A 25,864-nucleotide genomic window follows, 5' to 3' on the forward strand; every position below is an offset into this window, starting at 1 on the left:
ACGACCATGCAGTACATTTGTGTAAGTAATGTGCTGCTGGGGATCAGGAGTTGGTTTAGGAGTATAAACATTTCTCTCCATAATATAATACTGAAGAACACTAGGAGCTGCAAAATATACATTGTTTCCACCCTCTGAAAATGAAAATATGATATTTTCTTGCAGCCTTTAAATTCATCGAGCATCCTAGTTTTTGTTAGAAGCTGGTTTTGGCTCGTGCATGAGTGTGTTTGTGTGTGCCATGCCTTCTTTCCCGCCTCCGGGTCTGTATAATAAAGTTTATCCTACTTGGAAATGCATCGTTGAAACTTTACCGACATTGATTTTGTTTTTCAGTTGCCTATATTTTTATTTCTTCAAATATTTCAGTTTAATATTGCAAACAACTTCACAACATACAAAATGAATAATATTAACCCAGAAACATGTCAATGAATATATTTTATATATATATATATATGTATATGTATATATATATATATATTCTTTTTTTATATATATATATATCTTTTCCTCTGGAGGGGATAAAAAAATAAACAGCAAAGCTTTGACAACAGCACCTTGACATAGTATGTAAGTCCAACATTACCTCGAGAAGTTTAGAACAGTAAACAGATAAATTACTTGAGAGGAAAATAGTTTTCTGCTGAATGTGTAAACGGAATGTTTTTTGGTCAGCATTGTACTTTTTTGTATGTGGAGAATTTCTCAATTCACAATTGAAGCAGCATGCAAGCTTTTTGAAGATGGAACTGTCCTCTCTCATTCCTTGCCTTTTTTTTCTCCTTCATTTTCTAATTCTTGGCAACGAAAACAAATCACAATGTCTTGAGGAATGTGATATAGTAATTTAAACTGGGCGCAAATGACTGATCAGATTTTTTTTAATTGTTTACAAGGTCATGAATATGTTCAATAAATAGACTGTAGTATCACTTTTACTGTATAAACTTCATCTTTTTTTACATGCAGTCCATAAAATTTTCATTTGACGGAATAATTTACCCTGTTATGTATATATACAAATAGATATTTTCTCTTTATTCTCTTTTTTAAACTCTTCAATAAAATCTATACATTTTATACACTATCTCCCTCTTTTAATGGTCAATGTGCATACACATGAAGTGTCTATCCTTATAAACCGCCAGCCAATCTTCTTTTTGCTATCCATGGTAAGCGCTCGCACGTAGGACTGGGTTGTCCTGCATTGGGAATTATAGTGCCGCTTGTCTATTCCTCTGCAGCCTTCCTTTGTGTACCCCATGGGGTTGCATTTGGTCTCATAAAAGTATTGCTTCAGTTGGCCATTGGGGACAGGGACCTTTTCCATGACGGTAACTGTCTGCCCAGACATGTCTATCGCCGTCTTTTTATCCACAGCTGTCACCCACTGGCTAATACTGTCACACACACTGAGCTCTCCGCGCCGCGAGGGGTCGGAGTGTCGCCGCACCCTCATGGACATGTTAGCGGCATCCAGATAGTTTTTGTATTCCTCCAGAAGAAAGAGCAACGGCGGCTCCAAAGGCACTTGGTTGCTGATCATCACCCGCGAGTCGTACAGGTCGACATCCTTGGCCTCTGCGGTGACCAAAGAAGACGGGCCCCCACCTCCCGGGCTGGCATCGGCCCCCTGTCCCAGCTGCGCCGCCGCTCCCTCCACCTCCAGCAGCTCCTCTATCACCTGCTCAAAGGTGTCTGTGAGTGAGGGCAGCTCCCCGCGCTGGCCCGGCCCACCGCCGCTCTGCGGAGTCCCGTGGCCTCGCGTGGCCGTCGCAGCGGCGCCCAAGTAGCCTTCCGTCCGATGGCCCCGCATGCCCGGGGCATCTCTCAGGGGCGCAGCTCTCATGCAACTGAAGTATGAAATAACCATAGTAAGGAACAGGATGGTCATCACTCTTCTAACCTGGTGGAACTGGAGGGAGAGAAAGCAAAGGGGGGAGGAGGAGAGAAGGAAAGTGTTAGTTAAGAGGCATTTTGGGTGGAGTTAGCTCATTCTTGATCCATAATGCACAATGTAAGCCTCTCTTCTTATTTACACAATCTGCTCTTTCTTTCCAAGGCAAAATGAATGACTGAAACATCGCTTTTTTTAGAATACAGACTTTCTTTTCAAAGGTGTGTCGACTGTCCAGTTGAGGGTTGTTACGACCAAACCCTTCGTCCCTCACCGCCTGAATCATTGTGTTTTCTTGTTAGTTTCAGAAGCTCAGACCCTTTTCAAAGTTTAGGACCGTGCAAATGTCTTTTAATGCAAAAGTTGTAACATTTTATAATAATCTGTCCATTGCATTGGCGAGCGGCAAAAAATGGATACACATCGGGCTGCAAACGCGTGAGGGTCAACTGTGAACTGGGACAAGGCGCTGCGTGTGTTTGTTTGTTTCCAGAGGTCATGTGACACCTTTAGTCTCAGACACGACTAACTAACAAAGTCACCATTATCAGCCCTCATGGAAAGCACTTACTGACCGCGCGGGAAACAGGTTTTTCTCAGCTCTGACAAACACGGCTGCGGCAGCACTTTTTATCCTTAACTGGTCTGTGTTGTAGGACAGGTCGGACACTAATCCCTTCGAGTCATGTACGGGCATCAGGAGTTTGTTGAGGGACACTGTTTGTTTTCGGTAGGCGGATGGCACTGAGAGCACGGCAGGATGAAATAACAGGATGTCATGCGGAAATTGAAAGATGTGTCATCCTCGCTGCACTGTGAAGTACCGCTCTGGAGGAACGAGGAAGTTAGAAGTCAGCGATGGGCAATGGAATGCCAGCTAGGGGGGAGGTGGGGGGGGCGATCCTCATCGAGGCAGGTATAGTGGAAATAAATAAATATATATATAGAGAGAGAGAGAAATTGTCTGAGCACATGTGCATCCCTTACCTTGCAGAAGCTCTAAGATGTACATGAAACCAATGGTGTGGTGGACATCCAACAGCCCCAGATAAAAAAGCAACAATAACGAAAAGAAAATCTAGATCTTCCTTTCCACAGGGGCTCATTTAAAAATAGCCTGACCGAGGCTTTGACTGCACTCTGCATGTCCCAACTTGATGGGGAAAATAAAAAGAGCGAGGAAACACGCTGCCTCCGCTCAGGACGGAGACGAGGACCTTTACAGTAAGGGAGGAGCAAAAAAAACCCCCCACCTTAAAGAGCATTAGCTACATTTCTTAATTGGTTTTAGGGGCCGTGGCTGCAATTAACCAACACCACCGCGACTGCCATAGAGATACCTCGCCTATAAATAGATGTGCTGGGAGTCTCACAGTCTCTATTCAGAATATCACATCCTTCTTCTTAATGAGCCACTCATTCCCCGAGCTCAGTGACGTACGTTCTCCGGAGTGTGTGTGTGTGTGTGTGTGTGTGTGTTAGGGGGAGGGCATGGGGAGGGGCTGGCTTGGATGTGTTTGCAGGGAGAAGGGGGTATTTTTCCTCTCACCAATTAAAAAAACAACAATGAGGACAAAGGAGATAATTATGACATTTTAATTCGATACTGTGAATAAAAGCCTGTTTATCAAACCTCAGTAACCCCTCAACATTGCTAAGGACAAGAAATCGCTGTGAGGCTTTCGAGCAGAGAAGAATCACGTAGGTTTTACGGGATCGAGGGCAGTCACGAGCCGTACGTGTAGGAGGCATTTAGGCTGATATTGTTATCAGCATCACGCTCAAATGGTTCCACTTCCTCGTGACGGAAATGAAGGCAGAGGGCTGATTACTGTTAGCCGTCAAACTTCATGCTGGAAATGGTGCAGACGATGAGTGCTGCATCTTCCGTAACAGACCACAGGGGTAATATTGCAGTAGCAGGGGGTGGAGAGAGTGCCAGCGTCATTTCGCAGCATAACAACCACAGATGACGTCTCTTCCAGGTCTCCATAGGGGAGAGAATGGAGGGGAGGAGGTTGCTGGGGGTAATGCCACTCAACAGTGTGCAATTGCATGCCGCTCCCCCGAGAATCCTCACACCGGGAACAACAAATGATTTTATTTCTATCCCTGTGATTTCCTGTTTCCATCAGGACAATCAATATGGCTTATGCTCTCAATCAACATCCTGTTAAAATGTGATAAAGCCAATGAATCATTTAATTGCTGTGGGACTGGCGGAGGATCTCTGGCTTGTATCTACTGGAGGCTAAATGTGACAACTGATTGGTTCGCTCTTGTTTTATACAGCAAGTGAAGGAACATTTTATGTGCACTGCCGGATTCTGCAGTTAATGAAAAAGCGGCTTGCGGGTTAACACGATGAGCATTAATAATAGAGCGAGGGCAGATGAACATATGGAGGAATGTTTGGAATAAAATGTACTTTTTTGGAGCCTCTGGGACAACTTTGTGACGACTGGTTTGATTATAAAATAAATCTAACACAAGAAGGTGGCCGGCCACAGTGACATTTCTTTTATCTTTTGCCTCACGCTATTGTTGAAATCATATCATTTGTAAATGAAATGCAGATAGATCCCAACAATCCACCCGTATCACACAATAAACTAAGGCCCATGGCTTTCCACGTAGGACATCTGTTGTCCTTAAACGTAAATCACTTAACATGAGATAACAGGAAGATAAAGCGTGCAATAACCGCGGCAAACACGCCTTTATTCCAGACAGCGAACCCACAGCACGAACCACCCAGAACAATAGGAGCAGGTGAGTGTGCGGACCCTGTCTACTGTTGGGCTTTGACGTCTCTGGATGACCACCTGTTCATCTGCTTTGAGAGCGTGGCTGTATGGTGGGGATGTGTAACTTATCCTCACAGTTATTCTTTGTTCCAGGTGGGGATTAAAGTGATAAATGCCCCCTTTGACAGATGCTGAAAAGTGTCTCTAAAGCATGAAAGGACTGGTATTATTACACATTCAGCAATGTTCCCGAGCCTACAAGCACATGTCAGCACACTGGCTTCATCTTCACCGACAGCGCGATACCTTAGGAACCGTTAAAATATGAACATCAAACAGAGGTGACGAAAGAGGGAAACGTGGCCACTACATTTGAATAGTAGCGCTCGACCTATAGCAACATTCGTTCCTCGTTTTTTTGCTCCCTCGTTTGTTCCATTCCTCGAGAAGCGTGTTGGGTCAGAGCGGTTTACCCAGCAACGTGTTTTGTCACGTTCAAAGTGCACAGCGCACAACGCCAAATGTTCCAGAAGAGAGACGTGCGGCACATGATATCAACATTTCTACCTGAGGACCTCTTGTGTGCCACGATGGAGCACTTAGAGAGAAGGCAATTAGGGTTGTCTGCAGTAATGGCTGGCACATGTGGAAGCCGGCCCTCCTCGAGATCTGCTTTCAATCTGACACAGTTTCAGAACACGTTTAGTAATAGATGAGCATCACTAAGGGATTATACCTGGCCTCCTGGCCAACCCCGAGCCACTGCCACAGACGGCCCCGGCATTCAAATAGCTGCTGAGTGATGTGTGCTATCCAAATGAGTGCTGCTTGCCTCCCGCACTGTGTGCAGCAGCGGGCGATGGAGACACTGCAGCCGCAGCACAAGGCAGCGTGGCACGATCACACCCGACGGCCTGTTGCACTCGTACAATGTCCCGTTAAAGCGTAAACACAACCGAGTTCAATTTAACCCGCTGAATAGCGATTGTGGAACCTGAACACTAGACTTAACAAACAGACATAAAGCTCCAAATGAACAGTGCTGCAGTTCCAGCCGCTCGACACTAGATGGCGTGTGAGACCGTGGAATAAAAAGAGCTTCTTCTCTTTCAGCCGCCACCTCCCTCCCATCTCTCCTCTCCTTCCCTCCCTCTTGTGAAACACGATAGATAGATAGATAGATAGATAGATAGATAGATAGATAGATAGATAGATAGATAGATAGATAGATAGATAGATAGATAGATAGATAGATAGATAGATAGATAGATAGATAGATAGATAGATAGATAGATAGATAGATAGATAGATAGATAGATAGATAGATAGATAGATCGGTCATTTCTGCTGCATTATACACTGCAAAGTTGACATAAATGGTCACAACCGTGTGACTAGTGAGACTTTTTGGTAAGTCTAGCATTATTTCATCATTAAACCAAAACATTAAACATGAAATGAGAAAATGAGACGTCTTCGACGTGGGTGCTGCCACGATCCAGACATTTTCACACGCAGTTGTCAGAGCTTTCCACCACTCAATAGATTTTAGACTTTATTTGAATTATTCCAGCCAGTCATTTCGAGATTAAGCGCGAGCGCACCACACCAAACCGACGTTGATGGGCGTTTGAGTCTCGGGTTTCCTATAAAGTCTTAATGAGTTCATTACACCCTCCCTCCCTCCCCACCTCCAAAAAATAAACATTCTGGAGTGTACGCTTATGTTCACAGCGCAGGAGGCTCCGAGGTTATAATGCAGTTCTGTTGAGTTCTTTATGGGCAGAAAGTTGCGGCTGATTCCTTAATGGAGGCGCGCTGCTGGGTGGTTTCCACTTGGTTATTTACGAGAAATACTGATAATAAGCCACGTTTGCACACGCTGCTTCAATAATGAAATAACAGCCCCCCCCCCTCCCCCCCTCGAGATTACATCTGCTGAGCCCGTGTCCTCCTCTGGAAACCCAATCAACATAATAACTCGGTTTTTTATTAATGAACGAGGGGATAAGGTTACACACACACACACACACACACACACACACACACACACACACACACACACATACACACGCACACACACGCACACGCGCACACGCGCACACACATATCACCTCTCGGGCTGCGGCGCTGTCTGTCCGCAGATAGCCGGACTTGATCGAGCTACTTTTAGATCCCCCCCCACACACACACACACACAACACAGACACACGTACACGCACGCGCGCACACACACACGTACACATCTTTTTTCAGTGTTTTTTTTGTTGTCAAGCTGCATCAAACAAAGCCAAAGTGCTTCAAAGTGCCTATCGAGAAACAAACGGGCACATACCTTTTGCTGCCCAGTCGTAAAACAGACCATTCAACAGGACAGCAGTCTCATCTGGGACGCTTGGGACAACTCCCTGAGTAATTTGACTTAAGCGGTATTCTCCTCTCTGCACACTCTCCCGACAAGCTTCAGGATATCTCTTCAGCTTTGGAGCAAGTAGATTAAATTATTGATGGTGGAAATTGCATGGATGAGGTAACGCACTCCCATGGCTGCGCGGCTCCTCCGGAGATCGTCTGAAACTGAAGTTGTCGCATGCTGAAACGCAGCAGCAGCAGCAGCAGCAGCAGCAGCAGCAGCAGCAGCAGCAGCAGCACGGGGTGAGAGACCTCTGGAGCTGGAATGAGCAGCCTCTTTGCAACTACAGTAACTTTACTACACAATGACGCGGCAACATGTGACCTGCCGCTGGCTGACTGGTCGCCGCCAAACGCTCTGTTTAAACAGCCCGCAGGCGGAACTGCGAATGCGCGCCCAGTGTGCGTTATTATGCTTTTGTTTGTGCGCATACATACCGTGCGGGGAACATCCGAACCACAATGTCTAGCGAGAAGAGAAAGCACTTGCGAGGACTCTCCTCTTCCGTATTTGGTTCACCGAGGCCAAAGGGGTGGGTTGTTTCTTTGAAGCTTTTTTTTGCGTAACAGCGCGTCTCCGAGTCGTGATGCACTGTGTGCCATTTAGAATTGGCCTCCTTGTGTAAAATTAGATATATTCAGATCATTAGAAACCAGGATGTGTTTTACTGGACTACGGATTGTGAGGATGATTCTCACTTTGCATCAGATTACGCTTTAGAAAATAAAGTATATTAAATACGTTTGTGTATGAGGGAATATGTTTTCATATGATGTCCTTTGCCTGTGTTCCTTTCATTTCTATGATGAAAGAGGCCTTGGAAATCAGTCTTATAAATGTGGCGATGTTCAAGCATTTGGATGGCAACAGGCACTGGAGGCGAACAACAGTGTGAACTTATTGAAAACAGTTCTGCTTCTCCTTGCGTTTAAAGTGAGCTATCTCCACAACAGATTGATTACTCCCCTGCAAGTGTAGCAGCAAGCTTTCACAGGTTATCATCACAAAATGTCAGCACACGCTTTTAAATGACATAGGCGTAAACTGAGCTCACTCGGAGGAGGAAACTGCAGTGTTTCTTGATGGAAACATTTCATTTCTTTCATAATTCACAATTCAAATAAAAAAAAGTCAGTGGAGCCGCCACCTTTCAATGGGTGATGAACGTTTGGAAACTCCACCTCTGATGAACACAAGAGTGAGCGTGGGGAATAAGCAGCTCATTATCCTTTGGACTTGGCCCCGGTCCAGTGCAGAGATTTATTGTGATGTGTTTGCTGTATTGCCACCATGGTTCTTCTCTGCACGAGCTTATGAGCTGTGGAGCTCTTGTTTGGCATGTAGCAGTATGGGAGTGGATGCTCACACCTGCTTAATGAGTCACTCCCACCTCCAACACACCCGGGACATGCCAAGATAGATATAGCCCTCCCCGAAGGCCCAGAGGAGGTGAGGGCAAACTCTGGATGACAAAGAGTTGCATCAGCAATCACTGAGCGACATGACTCCAAGAGGATGAACAAAAAAAAAATGCTCACTGCACTGTTCCAAACAAGTAATTCATAAATAAATCACTTGGCATCTCATTAAAAGACCCAAAACAACAACATGGTCTCTCATTTCTGCTAATACATCACAACTGAAGGTGGCGTATCAAGAGAAGTCTTTTTGGCTCGCGTGTTGGCACCACGTTGCTGAATGAAATGAACAATGTGTCTAATAAGCAAAGAGGAGATGTGAGGAGTGGGACGTTTTTCGGGGGTTCAAACCACAAGCACGATATCAGCGGCCTCTCATAAGACGACCAGCTGTCCTTCTGACACTGCTTTTACCACTATGTCATCAGAACTGAGGCGCAAGATTTCTTTAGGTTTAGGATTTCTAGGGTACCACGAACCATCACCCCCCCCCCCCCCCCCCCAGGCCAAATGCTTGTGATTTGCAGGAACAGTTGGTTATGTCCCTTCTCACATGTTCTCCGCTCACAACCTCTTGCCTGTTTGTGCGGCAGAAAGAAGAAAAAAACCAAAGGAGCTGACAACACGACACACTTGTATAACCTCTCAAATGCAGGACGACGCTGACACGTCCGCACTGCCGAGAGCTTCACTTGACAAGCAGAATCATGCCCCTTTGTACCAGAATGGAACCGTACGGACAGAATGACATTTTGTGAGATGTCATTTTAACAAAGGGAGACGATAGAGGTATTTTGATCAAAGCGAAATTGCGCTCCGCCTTCAAGAAGCAAACACGTCAACTGAGAAAACACTTTTCACGTTAGATGACGTCAAACCAGAGTGTGAGAGAGAAATTCCAGACAGATGAACCCAAGCCGTTCACATCACATGTTGGAGTGAGGAGTTAATGTCATCCCACCTGTGATGACCATAACCTTTATTGTAATCATCAGGCAGAAACAGAGGAACTCTCCAACCTCCACATGCATCCTGTAGTGGCACAGACTGCACATCTCTCCATCGCCTATCAAGTCTCTGTCAGTCTGTCTCCTTTTCTTGGCTTATGCCTTCCCCCTCCTCCCCCTCCTCCCCTCTCCCCCACCCTCAATCCAATATCACCATAGCATCAGTAACCTTTGCATGGTTTACTGCTGAAGGAAAATACAGCAATCATGCCACAAATCCACTTTGAAATGCTGAAATATTTGTCACGAGAACTCAGAAAACAGGCATTTTTTTTATTTGCTCCTCAAATGAGGCTTTAAAGAAACCAAATGACTGTCTTGAATTCGCCTTCTGTTTGGTTTTACATAACCTGATAGGAATTGTATATTGTTTTTCCTTTAAAAAAGCATATATATATTCAATCGTTTTATTGATGAGGAATTTGCTTGAATTCAATGCTACCCCCCCCCCCCCTCCCTCTCACACCCTCAACCGCCCCCCCCCCCCCTGAAGTCCCGCAGTGGTCCGACGTATCAGATGTCTTTACAGTCAGAAAAGCTGCATCCAGGGTGTATTAATAACTGATCGTGGGCTCCATCGCTGTAAAATCACGCCACTGTGACGAATAACTGATAATTAAAGGTTCGGAATTAAAGGATCAAAGCTTCGCATCCTGCCAGAACTTGTTTAAACACGCCTGCTAATTGGATGAAGGTGTTGGTGATGGAGAGGGTGATGAAGATGATGAGGATGATGCTGGTGGTGGTGGTGACTAAAGCATTAGCAGCAGCGACGGTGGCGGCGGCGGTCGAATTTATCCAATTCCTATAACAGGTTATGATGATTCATTTTTCGCTCGAAATATATCGTGACGTAGAGCCGTGAGTCAAAATGTTCCCCCGATATCACCCGAAAGAATCGATAGCCTATTAATAGTAATATCAGACACCACCTTGGATGAGTTGGATTATTATAAACTATCGCTTTTTATGAATGAAAATGCCGGGGCAATGCGCGGCAACCCGAAACCGAGTTGTATTAAAGAGACACGACTATTATTAATGTGACTAGAAATCAGAACGTCCTTAATTGATAAAAACAGATTACAGCAAATCCCTTTAGCAAATCCCAAAGTACCCGAATCGATCGCAACGGATAACAACGATGCAGAAAGGCCAGCACTAAGGCTACATTATGAGAAAAAAGCAACAAACACAATGTAGCACAATATAGGAGTTAATCATTATTTCTGCAGAACGCATTTATTATTTATTTCGTTAAATAAATAGGCCTACCGAAAGAATTTAATCTGATTTTTTTTGCAATGAAACCTACCATCAGGTTTGTTATTGACGCCCACCCCAACTCTGCAGAGCTGAGAGTGCAGAGAGAGAGAGAGAGAGGGAGGGAGAGAGGAAGAGAGAGAGAGAGAGGGGGGAGATTCTCGGTAAAGATAACACACGCGGAGACGCACGCACGCAGTGGTGAACGCACGCAGGCGCACGCCCGCACAAAAACACACGCAGCCCCATTTATGGACTGATCCGCTGACGTACATTGCAGAAAAGTGCTATAAAAAACCTTCATACATACAAAGTGTGTCGTGCCACCCCACAGACCCCTCCTCACCCGCCTCCGCTCGTCCCTCCTCCTCCACCCAACACGCCCACGCCCACAACATAATCCCACGTCTCTGTGGAAAGATATTAAAAATATTGCTACGTGGCCAGAAAATAGGCATTCTGCGAAAAAAGGATTATATATATGAACAAAAACAACGCCCGAAACATGCTGCAATAAAATAATTCAACTCTCTCGTGGTTTATGCGAACAAAATGCCACATATTTCTTTAAAATATCGAAATTGTTTCGGATCTCGTCAGACGCGTATCGTTTCGTTAAATAAATTAATGACTGATAATTATTTCTGCAGTAAACGTTTCTGTGATTATGATGAGTAGGAAACGGGCTATTATAGTCGCCAAGCCACCTTATTAAATGAGCATTTTTATGAATGTCGGGCAGTATAATAAGTAATATGATCCGTGTTGGTTTCACTGTCATATGAAATGAAGAGTAATGGGCTGTAATATGCAGGAACCGATCTGCGCGCATTACATTGCTGGGTGAGAAATTACCAAAAAAAACAACAGCGGATAGTCTATAAATTCTAATACAATTAGAATTTTACTGGATCCATTAGTTTTGGAGCATTTATTTGAACACGCAGCCTGCAAGAAGACTCTTGATTAAAACAGGACTGCGAGAGTGGGCGTTGGGGCTTTTCTCTTCTGTTGCAGTTGTTTTGCCGTCATGCATTTGCTTCGTCTTGGACCAGAAATCTTAAATCGTTGACCAGAGGAGAAAAAAACCCGACGAGCAACAGAGAGAGGGAGAGAAGGAAAAATCGATGCTTTCCGAAAAATTGCATATCAAGCCATCTTATCTCTCTACATAACATCTGTCAGCGGATGCACTTTGACCACGCCCATCTTTATTGTAATACAGAGGAAATACTAGAACAATTTGTATACTGTAAAGCAGACTCGCTCTGGACAAAACCGAATTACACGAGTCAAAGCGATTAAGAATGAATTCATTTTATTTTCCATAATTCATTCGTAGCCGGCGCTCGACGGGGCGACGCAGAGCCGCGTGCGGACAAAAGAGGGGGGCAGGGTAGCAGGTGAAGTGAAAAGCACCTTATGAATGAAACCGTGGAGCAGCCGTAGTAAAAACACAAGTGATTTGATGGCGATGACGGGAGGAGGGGGGCGATGGAGGGAGGGGAAGTGGGGTGGGGGTGGGGGTGGGGGGGGGGGTAAAGACTAGGGCTATTTTTGGTCGATAACAAAAATCCAGAGGGTTTGACATCGAGACAAAACATGAATGCAGCAGACTAAACATGAGGGGGAAAAAGCACAGATGGATAAATAGACAGAAAGATAAAGATAGAAAGATGGGGCGACAGATGGCTAGTAGAGTTTTTTTTTTCCTCACAATTTTGTGATGTGCACCGGGCATCAGTTCGTGCCGGCTGGAAGGATCACTGCAGCGTATTAAGTCCCACATTGGGAGCATGATTAGGCACAACGCAACGATTACGCAAATTATGTTGCAGTAAAGGCAGTGGTCGGAAACTCCACCAAAAAAAAAAAGACGGCTTCAAAAGCTCTGTTTCAAAAAAATCTCCAGCACGAAGACGAGTCCCAATTTAAACGCTTCACATGACTCAACGCTAATATGACAATGCACACGCGGAGATCTTCCATAAATATGGCATAACTTCGATTTTAAAAAAGGAAGGTGGTTATACGAGATATTAGTCACCTGGATCGGATTTCTATTCGGAGTTATTTCGGTCACCGATGCCCACAATTAACACACCGGCGAAGCGAAGGCTGCATACTGTAGTTTTAAAGCCGAAGTTCCTTTGGGAAAAGCCAGAAGAAGCCCGCAAAGACGACAGCAACAAAAGAGTGACATGAAAAACAATGGATTGTGCTCTTACCTTTACGAGGGCTGACAACCACTGTGTGCGTGGTTAGATCTCCGCGACCAAGACTTGCATGTCCCAAAGTTTAACGCAGTGTGTGGGGGCTTATAGGTACCGGCAGTGTGGTGTGCGAAAGACCAGACGACCTAACATTTCAACTTTCACAATGATCTGCAAAAACACATGGTAAAAGCACCAGCTATTTTAACGGCGAGTGCTTTTCTTTCCCTGTAGTTTTTTTTTTTTTTTAATAATTTAATAATTGTCTTTAGAATCCCTTTTATTCTCCGTTAACAGACCACAGGCTCCCTCGCAATAAGGCTTACCAAAAGTTGAAAAAACAATCCCAGGTTTGGCAAAGGGGGGGCTGGGGACAGAGAGAAAGAGAGTTGGCGTCCACCCAGCGGTTTAGTCCATGCACGACTCCGGTGCCTCTGTCCAACGTGCTGAAAGCACAACACAGCCACGGTAACTAACAGGGGTCGACACAATATCTATATACTTTTTTTTGAGCGCCCACTTTAAACTGGTTTTCTTTCTCTTTTTTTTTACTCCGCTGCTTCCCCACGTCTTGTCACGTGTACCCCCCCCCCCCCCCCCCCCCCATTGCCAAACCAGTCCTGTTAATATTTGATCACATGTTGGTCGGACATTTCCTTTCAGATAACAGCACCTATATCGCAAATAGCATCCATGAAAAGCCGGTTCCATTCAGTATACAACCACCTAGCCCCCCACACAGCCCCCCCAAAAAACGGCTCCACTCTCACGCCAAATGACAACTGGCAGCGCTGATACGGAGCACTATTGTTCCGAATGTCATGCTTATGACAAGTGTCACAGGTAAGTGGCACATGTTGCTTTTTTTTAAAAACACGAGCACCGCACATAAATGACATACATACATATATGCATAAACCATAAAGCCCTGACACACAAACACACACAGACACACAGCCCTCCAAGACCAGTATCCATCCTTTCATCGCATCCACATTGCGCGCAGACACAAGGCAATATTTCCTTACCTCTCTCACCGTGCTGGCATATCCACAGCCAAAGAAATGCCACACAATGTGTCTTTCCCCACAGGCTGTGTCAACATCAGCCCCAGCAGACATGGGTCTCGATACTGACTTACTCAACAAGCCACTGAGTCCAACCCTTCCAGCAATGCGTTGCCAGACTAAATAGCAAGCACGACATTTACTGGTAATCATGCTTTATATGCTGTGTGTTTCCATTGCTACTTACCATTTTCCCCTACGCTTTCCTGGAGATAGAAGTGTCTTAATATTCACTCACTCCAACAGATGCTGGTAGGTAATGTGTCTTGTTTGAAGTCATCATATGAGAACTTCTGCTGCGCTCAGTAGATCGCCCACCACTTCGCTGACTTATGAATCTAATAACCCTTTGCAATGTCGGTGGGCTTAAACTCTCTCAGGCAACACCTTGGTGGCTCTATACGCTAAAGACAAATACCAACAAGCCTTGGTTGTCAGAAAAAACGCGTGCACAGATATACGTAACACCCTCGCCCGGTCAACGCCATTAGGGGTCTTACGTGATTGAAATAAGCGACGCCAATCCAAGTTTATGGGGATGTCAGTTCCCGACTCATCGCACGCTCACTGCCTCGTGTTTTTTTTTTTTTTTTTTTAAATCTGCATTGAGCAACGATGACAGACACGTACAACTTCTCAGACGTTTCCACGTCAACTAGTTGTGTGTTATAGACCGTTAACTCCCTCTCCGGCTAAGGGGCCACGCGCTAATTGCGCGCACGCACAATTGGTAATTTAAATGTTTTGGTTTTTTTTGGCACACATCGCGTTTGCGAACACAGACAGCACATTTCTAGCGCCCCTGTGTCTGCCTGTCAAGTTCTTGAGGAACTTGTTGCTGCTTAAATTGAAAAAAAAAACACCCTTCTCCCCCCCCCCCCCCCACTCGGACCAAACACTCTCATACATACTTACATTGTCAAATCCTGTGGAAGTGCTGCGTTTTTTTCCTCGGACAGATATTACAGGGGAAAAAAAGTTAATCCACGTCCTCTGGAAGCGTGATTACTCGGGCACAACAGCGACCACAGCGTTAAGAGACAGAAATGATACTTTTCGATCAGGGATATCTGGAAGTTCAAAGATGAAATCTGTTTTCAGTAAAATTCCATCAGTTGCACGACCGACACTCAGCCAGCTGATTGTTACGCAGTGACGATGCGCTGTGCTTGTGAAGTGAAGCCCCAAATGCACTAACATGAGTAATAGGTGATATTTTCCTGACTCTTTGCCAGCATCACAAAGTTTCTCTAGGGTGTTTGTAAGAGGGGTGTCATTCTCGTGGTTAGAAAAGACTTATTTTTTGGTCATAGTTTAAGGAAATCACGCTTCATGGGTGGCGCGTCATCGGGACCCGGAGGCGTCCGCCAGGAACCATTAGCACTAATCTGACACATCCATGGACTTCTCTCACAAAAACAAAAACAGCTGCTCATCACGGGGCTTAGGGTAACTCGATGCTCATTTAGATACTCTGGGACGAGTCTACACGCTTTTTTTAAACAGAACTGCTCCGATTTGAATGTGTGCTGACAATATAATATGAATATATTTTTGTCAGCAACGTGAAAAAAACACGCAGATTTCTGTGTTGTCAGTGTCACTCGTCAGTATTGTACCACCAAACCCCAACGCATTCAAAAGTCTATCTTGGCAAACAGTTGATTCTGGTTTGGTCTGACAATGCATGTATTATGTCATCTTGGTTGTTGAGGCAGAGGCAAAAGAAGAGCAAAAATCTAAAGTTATTTTTCTCAACAGTTTTCTGCCAATACATTTCTGTCTCAAAGACACAAGATGGCATAAAAAGATAAAAAACTAGAATCGTGGATATTATTTGACAAGAAAAATGTATAAAGTTGTTCATGGCACCGCGCAACAAGTGCCGAAATTGAGATTCCCACATAGCTTATTATCCTTGAACTCCCTCCTTTAAAAATAGTTTCTTTTTTTTCACACAGCAGCTACTCATTACAGGCTGCAAATAAAAGGGAGTGACGTAAAGAGAGAGGTAACACATTTCAGTTCGGCGTGGACACCATGCTGTGGATGAACAATTCCCCTTCATTCGCTTCACATTATTAAAGGATCAGGATGTATGTGTCCCATCACCTCTCGGACTCCTACCATCATCCTACTCCCGGGCCTTTCTGATTCCTGACGTGGTAACTCGACTTGCTCCTACTTGTGATGTTGTTAACACTTCCTCTGCTCCCACAGCTTTTCACAGACTCTGTTACTGACTCATGCTCGTCCCTTTTCCACTATCCATACCCGCCCCCGCACTCTTCACCACAATATCTTATGGCTGAGTCTGAGGTCACAGATCGATCACTTCATCCCCTGGGCTGCATGTGACCGCATGGCATTTTGCTCTATGGCCCGCCAAGATACTTCACCTCTTTTGAGCGTCCTCTTGGAACTTTTAAGTGTTGGAGCGGAATATGTTTTGGCAGAGGGAGTGTTATTAAAATGTGTAGCCAATGCGCTGCACCGTGGGATAAAAATGAAGAAACGTTTGAGCCATTGATATACTGATATTCATTAAAGAGCAAAGAAGATGTAACAATAATAGCAGGAACGCTCCCTTTTTACTGGTTGTCTGAGTGCCACTTGTTGTTACAACTTTCCTTCCAAAGCAGCAACCCACCTGTGATCTAATCCTACAATCCGCTTACGAAAGCCTGGAAATGAATCCCAGCTCCACCTAGTCAAATGACAACTGTGTAAAATGAATCAACGAAAGTATTGCTAACTTCCCTTAAACACTGAAGTCATCATATTTCCCTGTTTGCATCTGCTAATTGCATTTGGGCCGTGCCTAGTCTCTAGAATCATTACTTAAACGTAAAGTGCCAGCCTAAAATTCTGAGTCAATCAGCGCTTTCTTTCCCGTCACCGTAATGACAACTATTAGTGGAGGATGTATCCAGTCGGTGGCCACGAGTATAATTACTCTGTCTTAATCTTTGTTCCATAAATATTGATAACAAGAGCCCCACGTCATGTGTGACTAGTACCTGTGGTTAAAAATAGAAGGCCTGGTGATGGCAGGTTATCTCTGACTGTCTGATCCCAGTGTAACCCCCTCCTCTCTCCACCTCTTGTATCTACAGGAAGTTGAGCTGTGGGACAAAGCAAACAAAGAGCAGAGAGAACACCACAAATACTCTGATTACACAGCAGTAAGTCAAACTATCCCAACTCATGTCACCTGTATGCAGCCTTTAACAGTCAAAGTATAAACCTAACCTGTGTAGTATACAAAGTCTTCATTCATTTACATAAAAACCCAATTTCATAATGAACCAGTCAAAATAGCTTAATCCAGTCACCCCTTATGGCAATTGGTTTCTTGCTACACATCTGTCATTCTGTCGTTCAGCGTCATAATATTTCTGTGTAGTAAGGAATTAATTGCAGGCTCAGCCGTTGACTCAGAGCTCAGGTCTTCAAAAAGTAATGCAACCCCGTAAATAATGGCTGAACTGCCACCATACTTCACACTGATGAGGAGCGCTGCATTTGTGCTAATTCCGGCATTCTATGTATAGTGTGATGGACAGTGTCAGGAAGAACGACATTTGGGTTGCCCCAGCGGCTTGGCAGGCTGAAATTCGACTGAATGTGCTGGTGTGATATTGAGGGTTTCCATCTGGCCTTGCTTAGGACCGTATCGTCTGTCTTTTTTTTCCAACCGTCTTCTACCAGTTCAACACCAGGTGAGTATGTAAACTTTGTGTTTTGGGCCTGAGGGGAGGTACCTTCAGCATTGGGTTGTGACAAACAAGTATATTGATCTCGTCACTCTGACTAACCTGCGTCTGCTCGGGTGGAGGATGCTGCCTGTGGGCTGCTTTATGACTTCCTGGGTGTGATGGGTAATCTGGGCCTGCCACTCGACTGGGAGGCTGCCAAACCACAGTACGCGGCAAGGAGGTGGAAGACGAAATTAGGATTTTAACTACCTAGAATATGTTCGATACATTGAGTTTATTGATCTAATGTTGCACGGTCAGAATGAATGTGTTTTCATTCTGCAGCGTAGTGCGGAGAGATGAGATTATGTGTTAGCGTGAGCATGATCGCGTATGGTAAGGGCTGATTTGACTAGATGCATTTGCATCTTGTTGCTTAGCCAAAGGCATTATTGGTTCCCCGTGGTGGTGACCTGAGATTTTGCATGCACGGCAACTCTGCAAATGGTAGCCCCTTCATGATCAGCCAAACATTGCAAAGTAGAATTAGAAGCACTGACCTTCAACGCAGCACATATATGTAACACATGATGACACATTTCATGATTGTCTCTCCTCCCCAGTTTTTCGGCTGAACTCTACGAGGAAAGGAAAAACAATGATATGTAAGTGTGTCTGCATTTAGAGTCAGATTAATATGGTAAACTATGTTCATTAATAGTCCTGTTCTCAAGTCAAACTTTAACGAAACAATGACTAATAAGACGACCACCGGAGTAAAATGCTGTGAAAAGAGTGTGGTAAAATTAACAGCATGCATATTTACAGACGTCCTTCCTATGCAATGCTGCACACATATCGAGGGGCGGAAGGGGCGAGTCGGTACGTTTTTGATCGCGAGGTCGGATATTCACTTTGAGCCTGCTGAAGCACAGCACGGCTGGGGATATTGAAATGGATTTGTAAACTGGATGCTGCCAACCCAAAGTTCATCAGAGGAGTTGTGTGTGTGTGTGTACATTTCCAGTATAACCACTAACCATTGTAAACAACCCGCAGTAAAACTAAGAGCAAGCCGACTTGAAAAGGTACGTTCAGACAAGGTCAGCCTGCCTGCATATTTAAAAACCCTATTTAATGACGCCTACACTATGATGAATGGACTCTTTATCTGCTTAGGAATGGACGGATCAGGAGTTTGGGCCTTTCTCCTGGTTGTCTCACATAGACGACAGTAGCGGCAGCCTGCAGAGGAAGTGGACCTGGAGGCCGGCGGCTGAAATCCCCGGACCGACTGAGAAAAGCTGCACAGCCGGAAGCAACACTGTGCTCTGCCTCAACAGCACCGAGTCACTGAAGTCCCAACTGATCAGTAAGAGCAGTGTCGGACCGCGGCAGCATACTGGGCAGCTCCCAGGTGCGAGTGTGTGAACTTTCTTTTTCCTTTGTCCGGTGAAATTACTGGTTTTAATAAAGTGTTTGGACTTATAGTCAAAGAAGCTGGAAAATAGTTGTGTAACACCTACGTAAACCAAGAGCCTCGTTCTGGAGGATGGAAACAGCAGTCAACAATCAGCACAAAGTCTTTTGGTGAGATTGTTTTCGTAACTCCCAATTATTTGTTATTTGGGTTTTTATCATTTGGATTTACATTTGAGGTACAGATGAACCTCACTGGACTGGATTTTGGGAAAATGAGAACAGAATAATCAAGATACATGTATAATCCAATTGATCTTTCAGAAGATGGAGCCCAACGCCTTTGACTACAATACAAAAAACATATTTTCAACCGCAACGTTTTCTGAAATTGGAAAAAGTTCCTGAAACAATTTAAATGACAAAAAAGCAACCAAAATTCATCTTAAAATAGAGAGAACAGGACCAATATATAGGCTGGGATGATTTATGTTCACTGTGCATCGGTCAGTAAGTAATAAATAAAAACAAATTGCAGCACAAAAACACAGAAGATTCATAATAACCAAAAAGAAGGTAAATCTTAGTCAAACTGTAGATCCAGTACAAATGTGAGAAAAGTCCAATTGCCGAAGAAGATTGAGTGATATCCTTAAAAAGCTACCATGGAGATTGTTTTGACAACAAAATATGTTTTCCTTTTCTTACAACTCTAACGTCTGTAATGAGCACAAAACCTTCTTGATGAACAAGGTGGCGGGGTCGGCGGGGTCGGCGGGGTGATGTTCTTTCATATCTGAACTGAACTGCATGCCCCCAAAAACAAGATTCCCCATTACAGTTGACCGACAGACAGTAGGCACAGAGTTACTTAAAGAGAATAAAAGCTTGGCAGTAAATGGGGAGGGGATTGTTAAGGATAATACAAAGGAGTGGGATTTCTCCTGCATTTGTCTGCGAGGGATATCCCAGCCAAAGTTTCTCTATACATCAAAGGGCCGCCGCAAATAAAAGCACACTTGTCAGGGGCGAACAAACTGCCTCCTTTGTGCCTTCCACCAACCAAATCCAGGCACACAAAAGCCTTTGGATGTACAACACTGCAAAGAAGACATAGTATTCAGATGACATGCTTTGCTCTCTCTCTGGTGGTTTGCTGTGTGCTTTGTCTCCCCTGACCAGGACAGATATATAATATCACTGGATCAAAATCCTTTCAGTCCCTTTGACTCCCTGTTAAAGACTCCCGTTACACTCCCTCCCCCATACACTCCACTGTTCTTTCTTTTCTTAAACAAAGTAAACTTGATGCAGCCAGATAACACTTGAAGCCCTCAGGCCTAATGCCCAAAAATGAGTCTCAGGTTCAATCAGGGTTTTTTTTAAGTAAAGAGTCCCGTGCACACTGTGGTCAGACAGACTGGACACATTAAACTGACGCCTGCAGGATATCTTTGTCTGTTTTGGTTCAAACATCTGTTGCTTGCAGCTGTTACTGTCCTGTGAAATGAATTTATTTTCAAAGTTTTTCAATGCAAAAAAGCTAAATTGAGAAGAAAGTTCCGCACACCACTCAGACACCTGAATCACATAACACCTAATGCAAACTTTAAACACCTACAATATGAATTTCATGTGTGAAATCTTGTAAATATTAAAAACCATGAATTAACTATTTTAAATAAAAAATAACGGTATTTCACTATCAATTAATCTCATTACTGGCTTGACATTTGTGATGCTACAAGTTGTGAATTTGGAACTAATTGTTTTAGTTCCTGAAGGAGTCCTGAGATGATAAACATGAAACTAGTTCTGCTGCTAAACACAATGCTGTTTTCAGACGTTTCTCTAAGCTTACTCTTTGGTGGAAACATCAACCATCTGGGAACAGCTCGCAGTAAGGAGTCTGAAGTAGGCTTAATTTTAAGAAGTCGTAAGAAGCTCGTGGTTGAGTAAAGGAAGAAAATCAATTGTGTTCACAATTGAACTTTTACTACATGCAATGGGAGCTTAATGAATAAAACCAGTTGTCATTATCAACCTTAATACTAATTGACTAGCTTTCAGTGTATAGAGCACATGTATTCTTCCTAGTCTTCTTGACTTCCTTTTGAGACACTTATTTCCAAGGAACACATCGTTATTGATTGGCTGTAAATGTTATGCAATGCCAAACAGGATCACAGCACAAGGGAGTCATTTTCAACTAAATGTGTGGCTTCATGACATATTTTTTCTTGTCTTATTTTTTTTTACCTGAGCTCACGCAGAGACACAATGACGAGAACCACTGCTCCACTCTGCCTGATTTCACGGTGTTGAATAAGTCTCTGGGTGAAAGCAATGACTCATCACCAGGGTCATCTGGCCTTCGTTGCAAATGGGTGTCTGACTAACTTGCAGTTATAAGCTGGATATTGTTTTTTAATCATTAAAGAGGGCGAGAGGAAGGGCGAGACAGAGAGAGAGCGACCCGGTTCTGGTGTCTGTCTGTACAGTATGGGAGAGCGTGTGAGTTAGCGGCATGTTTGTCAAAGAGACAAAGGGTTACATTTTGCGTCTTTGAGGCGCACTCCGGAGTCACGCATGCTATTTAACAAACAGCCGCTTTGGTGTGGAAGTGCAGCTACCTGTCATCTGACGGAGGAGCTCTCTTTGTGTCTGCCTCCCACATTCATTTGAGGGAGGAACGCACCAAACGGGAGAGGAGGAAAAGCGTGGTGAGCGTGCTGGTGGAACTTCTTTCATCTCTACAGTACAAGGGCATTTCATTTGGCAGATTGTACAAATTAAAAGCAAGGAGGAAGTTTAATTGAGCTCTATGTGCAGTAATCCACAGCCAGTGTTATATCCAGGATAACACTTCATTTGAAAGGGCGTGCGTGTGCTATTACTAAAGCTCCTGATTCCAATTCAATAAATGCCACCTGGTCAATAATGTCAATATCATATTTAAGCTTTCAGACGTGCAATGTCAACGAATCATTTAGATAAACAAAACTATAAACTCTCCCATCTTACAAGTAAACAGCTAACAGAAAAGTAATGAGAGCACATGGAAGCGGGATATCTTTCAGTAAAAGGTTTCATATTTTTCCACCATAAATCTACATCTACTTAGATAAATTCACAAAAAAAGCATAACAACGTAATAATAAATAGATAAGTACAATTTCATGTATAATTTTTGATGCCCGACAGAAGCAGAAACACATGAAGCCGCAGGAAAGATGTCGCGATGAGATTCCTATAGGTTGTTTGGTGATTACTGGCTGAGTTGACTACATTACTTGTTAAGTTAAGTTATCGTTATAGCTCAAAACAGTGAAGCCTTTTAACGGAAGTATTCCTAAAATTCCATTGGATTAAGGGACTGTTGATGTCGCATTGTCTATGAAAATAACAAAAATATCAAATAAATATAAATAAGAGAAGTAATTGCATTTGATATAACGTTAGCTTGAGCCACGCTGTGAGGATTTGGATGTAAATCATGAAGTAAGTTGATGTTACAAACATAACAAAGAACTTTGGTTAGACTGATGCTGTTCAGTTCACATTTCAGCAAAGTTTGGTGGAGCCGTGCAGGGAATACGAGTTCCTGTAGAGCTTCAGTGGTTCAGATCAACGGCAAGAAAGTCCATTCAATATGAATACTTTCACATCAGTTCATAATATAATTTGTTTCCCAATAACGATAATGAAGTGTTTTGATTTTGTTTTTGTTGGCCACAGATTGGATATGTGTGTGTCGAACTTTCCTCCGGACCGATCGTGGCTGAGGCTCTCAGGTGTAACAGTTTGAGTCCTTGTGAACTGACTGACGTGATTTGACAGAAATGCAAATTAAATAATTCAAACTGAAGGCAATTGCACGCCTGTTGGTTTAATTATCCAGGAGACGTGCCTCTGTGTTGAGAAACAAAGGGCTGTGTGAATCCACCTTTGGAGAGAAATACTACCGTAACCTTCTGATCAGCTGGGGTGACCAAACTATTTGGACATACTAACAGGAATAGTATCCCAACAGGTGCAACAAGACAAACAGGAGAGTGATGCCCATGTGAATCACCCACACAGGCCACACAGAGCGGAGGTCTAATCAGTGAAAACACTGTATTTGAGACGGGACAGAATGTGTGAATAAAACGTGGTTGAATTGGAGAATGAAAAGGATGTCAAGTGGTGTGCTTACATTTCCCGTGCAGGTCCATTAACTCACACCCCTGCACACACACTGGCCAAGTTTTACTGGGTGGGCAGTATAGTTGCTTAATATTTAGCACTGTTTTCCCACAGAAAGTTTGTCCCCAGTCAACACAACACGGGGGTTGGAACCTTCAAACAAAAGTTGCAAGAGAAATCTGACAAGATTGGAAAGTAGAGAAAAATATTCTTCCCACTAATATATAATTACTAAAAGCCTCTCACGGTGTTAAGTGGTCGGACAAGTTTAAATTACACTTTGGTTTTCAATGGTTGTAACCTGTTGCATGTGGATCTTGCTTTGTTATAATGAGCCAAAAGCCTAAAAGGCTCCACTCATATTATTTGCCCCTAAAGACCAACATGCCGGGTATCAGGGGAAGTATTTCTACAATTTGTGGATTCCGTCCCCACGGCAGCACAGGGACTATAGAGATTAATAGTCCAATTTAAATCAAACATATTGAGACACATCACCTCAGCTATGGCGTCATCGGGTGGATAACCATAACCCTGTTAGTGGCCAACTTTAGGAAATAAACAGCACAAGCACAGACTACAGAATGATTGGATGCTTCAGACTGAACGAGGAACATGGGAAGCCTGGCGGGTCATTTCGAAGGGAATTTGTACGAATGGCTGCTGGGAAACAAATATTATTTAAATGTCTGCGCATTCCCTAAGTGGAGTTACCCATCCACTCAGTGTGCAGTGTTTCCCAGAAGTTGCGATAAAGGGTAATGAGCACACACTCATGCCATGTAAAATACCAGTAGGATTGGGACTTAACCCTGTCTCCATGGCAATTGCTGCAATGATGACACATTTGCTGTTTCAATAAACAAAATGACTAGAAATTCCTGAGCATTAACTGATGTGTCATGGCTGCGTGTTTTAGTCATTCAATGTGTAACTCAGAAGGGACGCGTTTCCACACAGGGGGATACTTTACACCATGTTCCCTTACAGACAGAGTGTGACTGAATCGGTTTGTCAGAATTTGTATTTGCAGGCTGTGGGTTCAAACTGTAAGTCAGCAAAGTTGTTCAGTGGACTCTGCAAATCTCGACATGTTTATTTGCAAAGGTACCTGCACCATACAGCTCATTCTGGAGGATGAGTCATCCGCAGTCCACATACAATACATTTGAGGTGGGCTTCCAATGAGCTCCGGGGGGAGAATGTAGAGGGGCAAAGAACACTGCTGAGCGATCACAGCTGTACTGATTTTCTGTCACATTGTTTCACAACAGGAGACATTACCTGGTAAAGGAAACTGTAAATCTCACCCATCCCCCCCCCGCCACTATAACCACTGCACAAGGCGGGTATGTGCTGCAATAATGTTTTCCCCACACAAATAGTTTGACGAGTTGAATGTGTTTAACGTGAAACATTCCTGCAAACAAATGTTGAGGATGTCAGACAAACACATAACTAAACAAGCAGCTTTGGTTTCAGCCGTCATCTGTTGGTAACATTTATCTGAGAATAACAAACACGAGGTGTCACCCAGTTTTCTCTGATGTCTCTTCCTTCTGTCTGTGTGTAACAGACAGGGTACATATAATGTCCTTTGAGGACAGATGTTTGTTGTTGACGGGGCCAACCAACCAAAACAACAAACAACTTCTATGTAATGTCTACACATGTATAATGCTGTGTTACATATACAAAAATAAAAATAACCAACACTTTTTCAAACTCTGCTTCAGGTTTATCAATGCAAGTATTTACTTTCATTTTCAAAAACAGCTGATTCAATTTAAGCATATTAGATTCAGTGTTTAGTCCATAAAACATTACGTAACACCTATCACAACCATCTTGGGCATTTACAAAAAGCCCACACAGACATCTTGTTTGTCAAATCAACACCAGAAGATAAACAAAAAAGCAGAAGAGAAGATGAACGCAATATCAAAGTCTTTGGCGATTTTGTGACGACCAATCGGTTAATCAAGTGTTTTTTCAGCACTAGTTTAAAGACCTGTAAAGGTGTAAGTTATGAAGGCTTACCTTATACAGAACCACTTTGTCTGACCTTCTTTTGTATCTCCCCAAAAAGTGCTTCAATTTTATGGAAGATACACTTTATTTGTCAATTGTCAATTCCCTTGTTTTCCACTATCGGGTGTACTGGACACGAAATGCGTACATGGTGGAAGCACTGGCCTCGGGCCTGCTTTGCATGCCAAATCCAGGCTGCATACCAGGAATTTCCATAACCCGCATTTAAATATTTGCATTAAGCGTCACGAGACAGGACGATGAGCAAAAGCAACTCTTGAGGGCTTATGATGTTGTATCTTCAATGTAAGATTGAAATGCATGCAATTGACCTTCCTTTGAATCTTTTTTTATTGTTTGATTGAAATACAATGAATGCTGATGTTTCCTCTAAGTTTGGAATCTTTGTGTTTATATTCCCTCATCTCAAGGGAAGTTATCTATGTGATAGGAAGCAACATGTCATTTTAATTGTATGTTGACTTGGCGAGCTTCGTGTA

At 43.6% G+C, this 25,864-nt stretch overlaps 1 protein-coding gene across 11 annotated transcripts; it reads right to left on the reverse strand.

Annotated features, from left to right (window-relative positions):
* Nucleotides 1–323: 323 nt before the first annotated feature.
* On the reverse strand, nucleotides 324–25,508 carry bdnf (brain-derived neurotrophic factor). 11 transcript variants are annotated; one of them, XM_078085131.1, is made up of 3 exons: nucleotides 25,374–25,508; nucleotides 18,287–18,364; nucleotides 324–1,918 (listed from the first exon to the last, which is right to left on the reverse strand). In XM_078085131.1, exons 2-3 carry the CDS (start codon nucleotides 18,323–18,325, stop codon nucleotides 1,088–1,090), a joined length of 870 nt encoding a protein of 289 aa, XP_077941257.1. In that variant the 5' UTR covers nucleotides 18,326–18,364; nucleotides 25,374–25,508; the 3' UTR covers nucleotides 324–1,087. The 11 variants fall into 11 exon arrangements, with proteins under 11 accessions (XP_077941257.1, XP_040058137.1, XP_077941259.1 ...); XM_040202203.2 differs by lacking the exons at nucleotides 18,287–18,364; nucleotides 25,374–25,508 and adding exons at nucleotides 12,977–13,132; nucleotides 13,288–13,481; XM_078085133.1 differs by lacking the exon at nucleotides 18,287–18,364 and having other exon boundaries at nucleotides 25,374–25,503.
* Nucleotides 25,509–25,864: the final 356 nt, after the last annotated feature.

This window comes from Gasterosteus aculeatus, chromosome 12 (genome assembly GCF_964276395.1).
Source record: "Gasterosteus aculeatus chromosome 12, fGasAcu3.hap1.1, whole genome shotgun sequence".
Lineage (NCBI taxonomy): Eukaryota > Metazoa > Chordata > Actinopteri > Perciformes > Gasterosteidae > Gasterosteus > Gasterosteus aculeatus.

Coding starts and splice junctions, on each gene's coding strand:
- bdnf (XM_040202175.2), bottom strand. CDS start 14,082: ATGTCTGCTGGGGCTGATGTTGACACAGCCTGTGGGGAAAGACACATT. Junction 1,919..13,989: donor ATGCCAGCACGGTGAGAGAG/GTAAGGAAATAT, acceptor CTCTCCCTCCAG/TTCCACCAGGTTAGAAGAGT.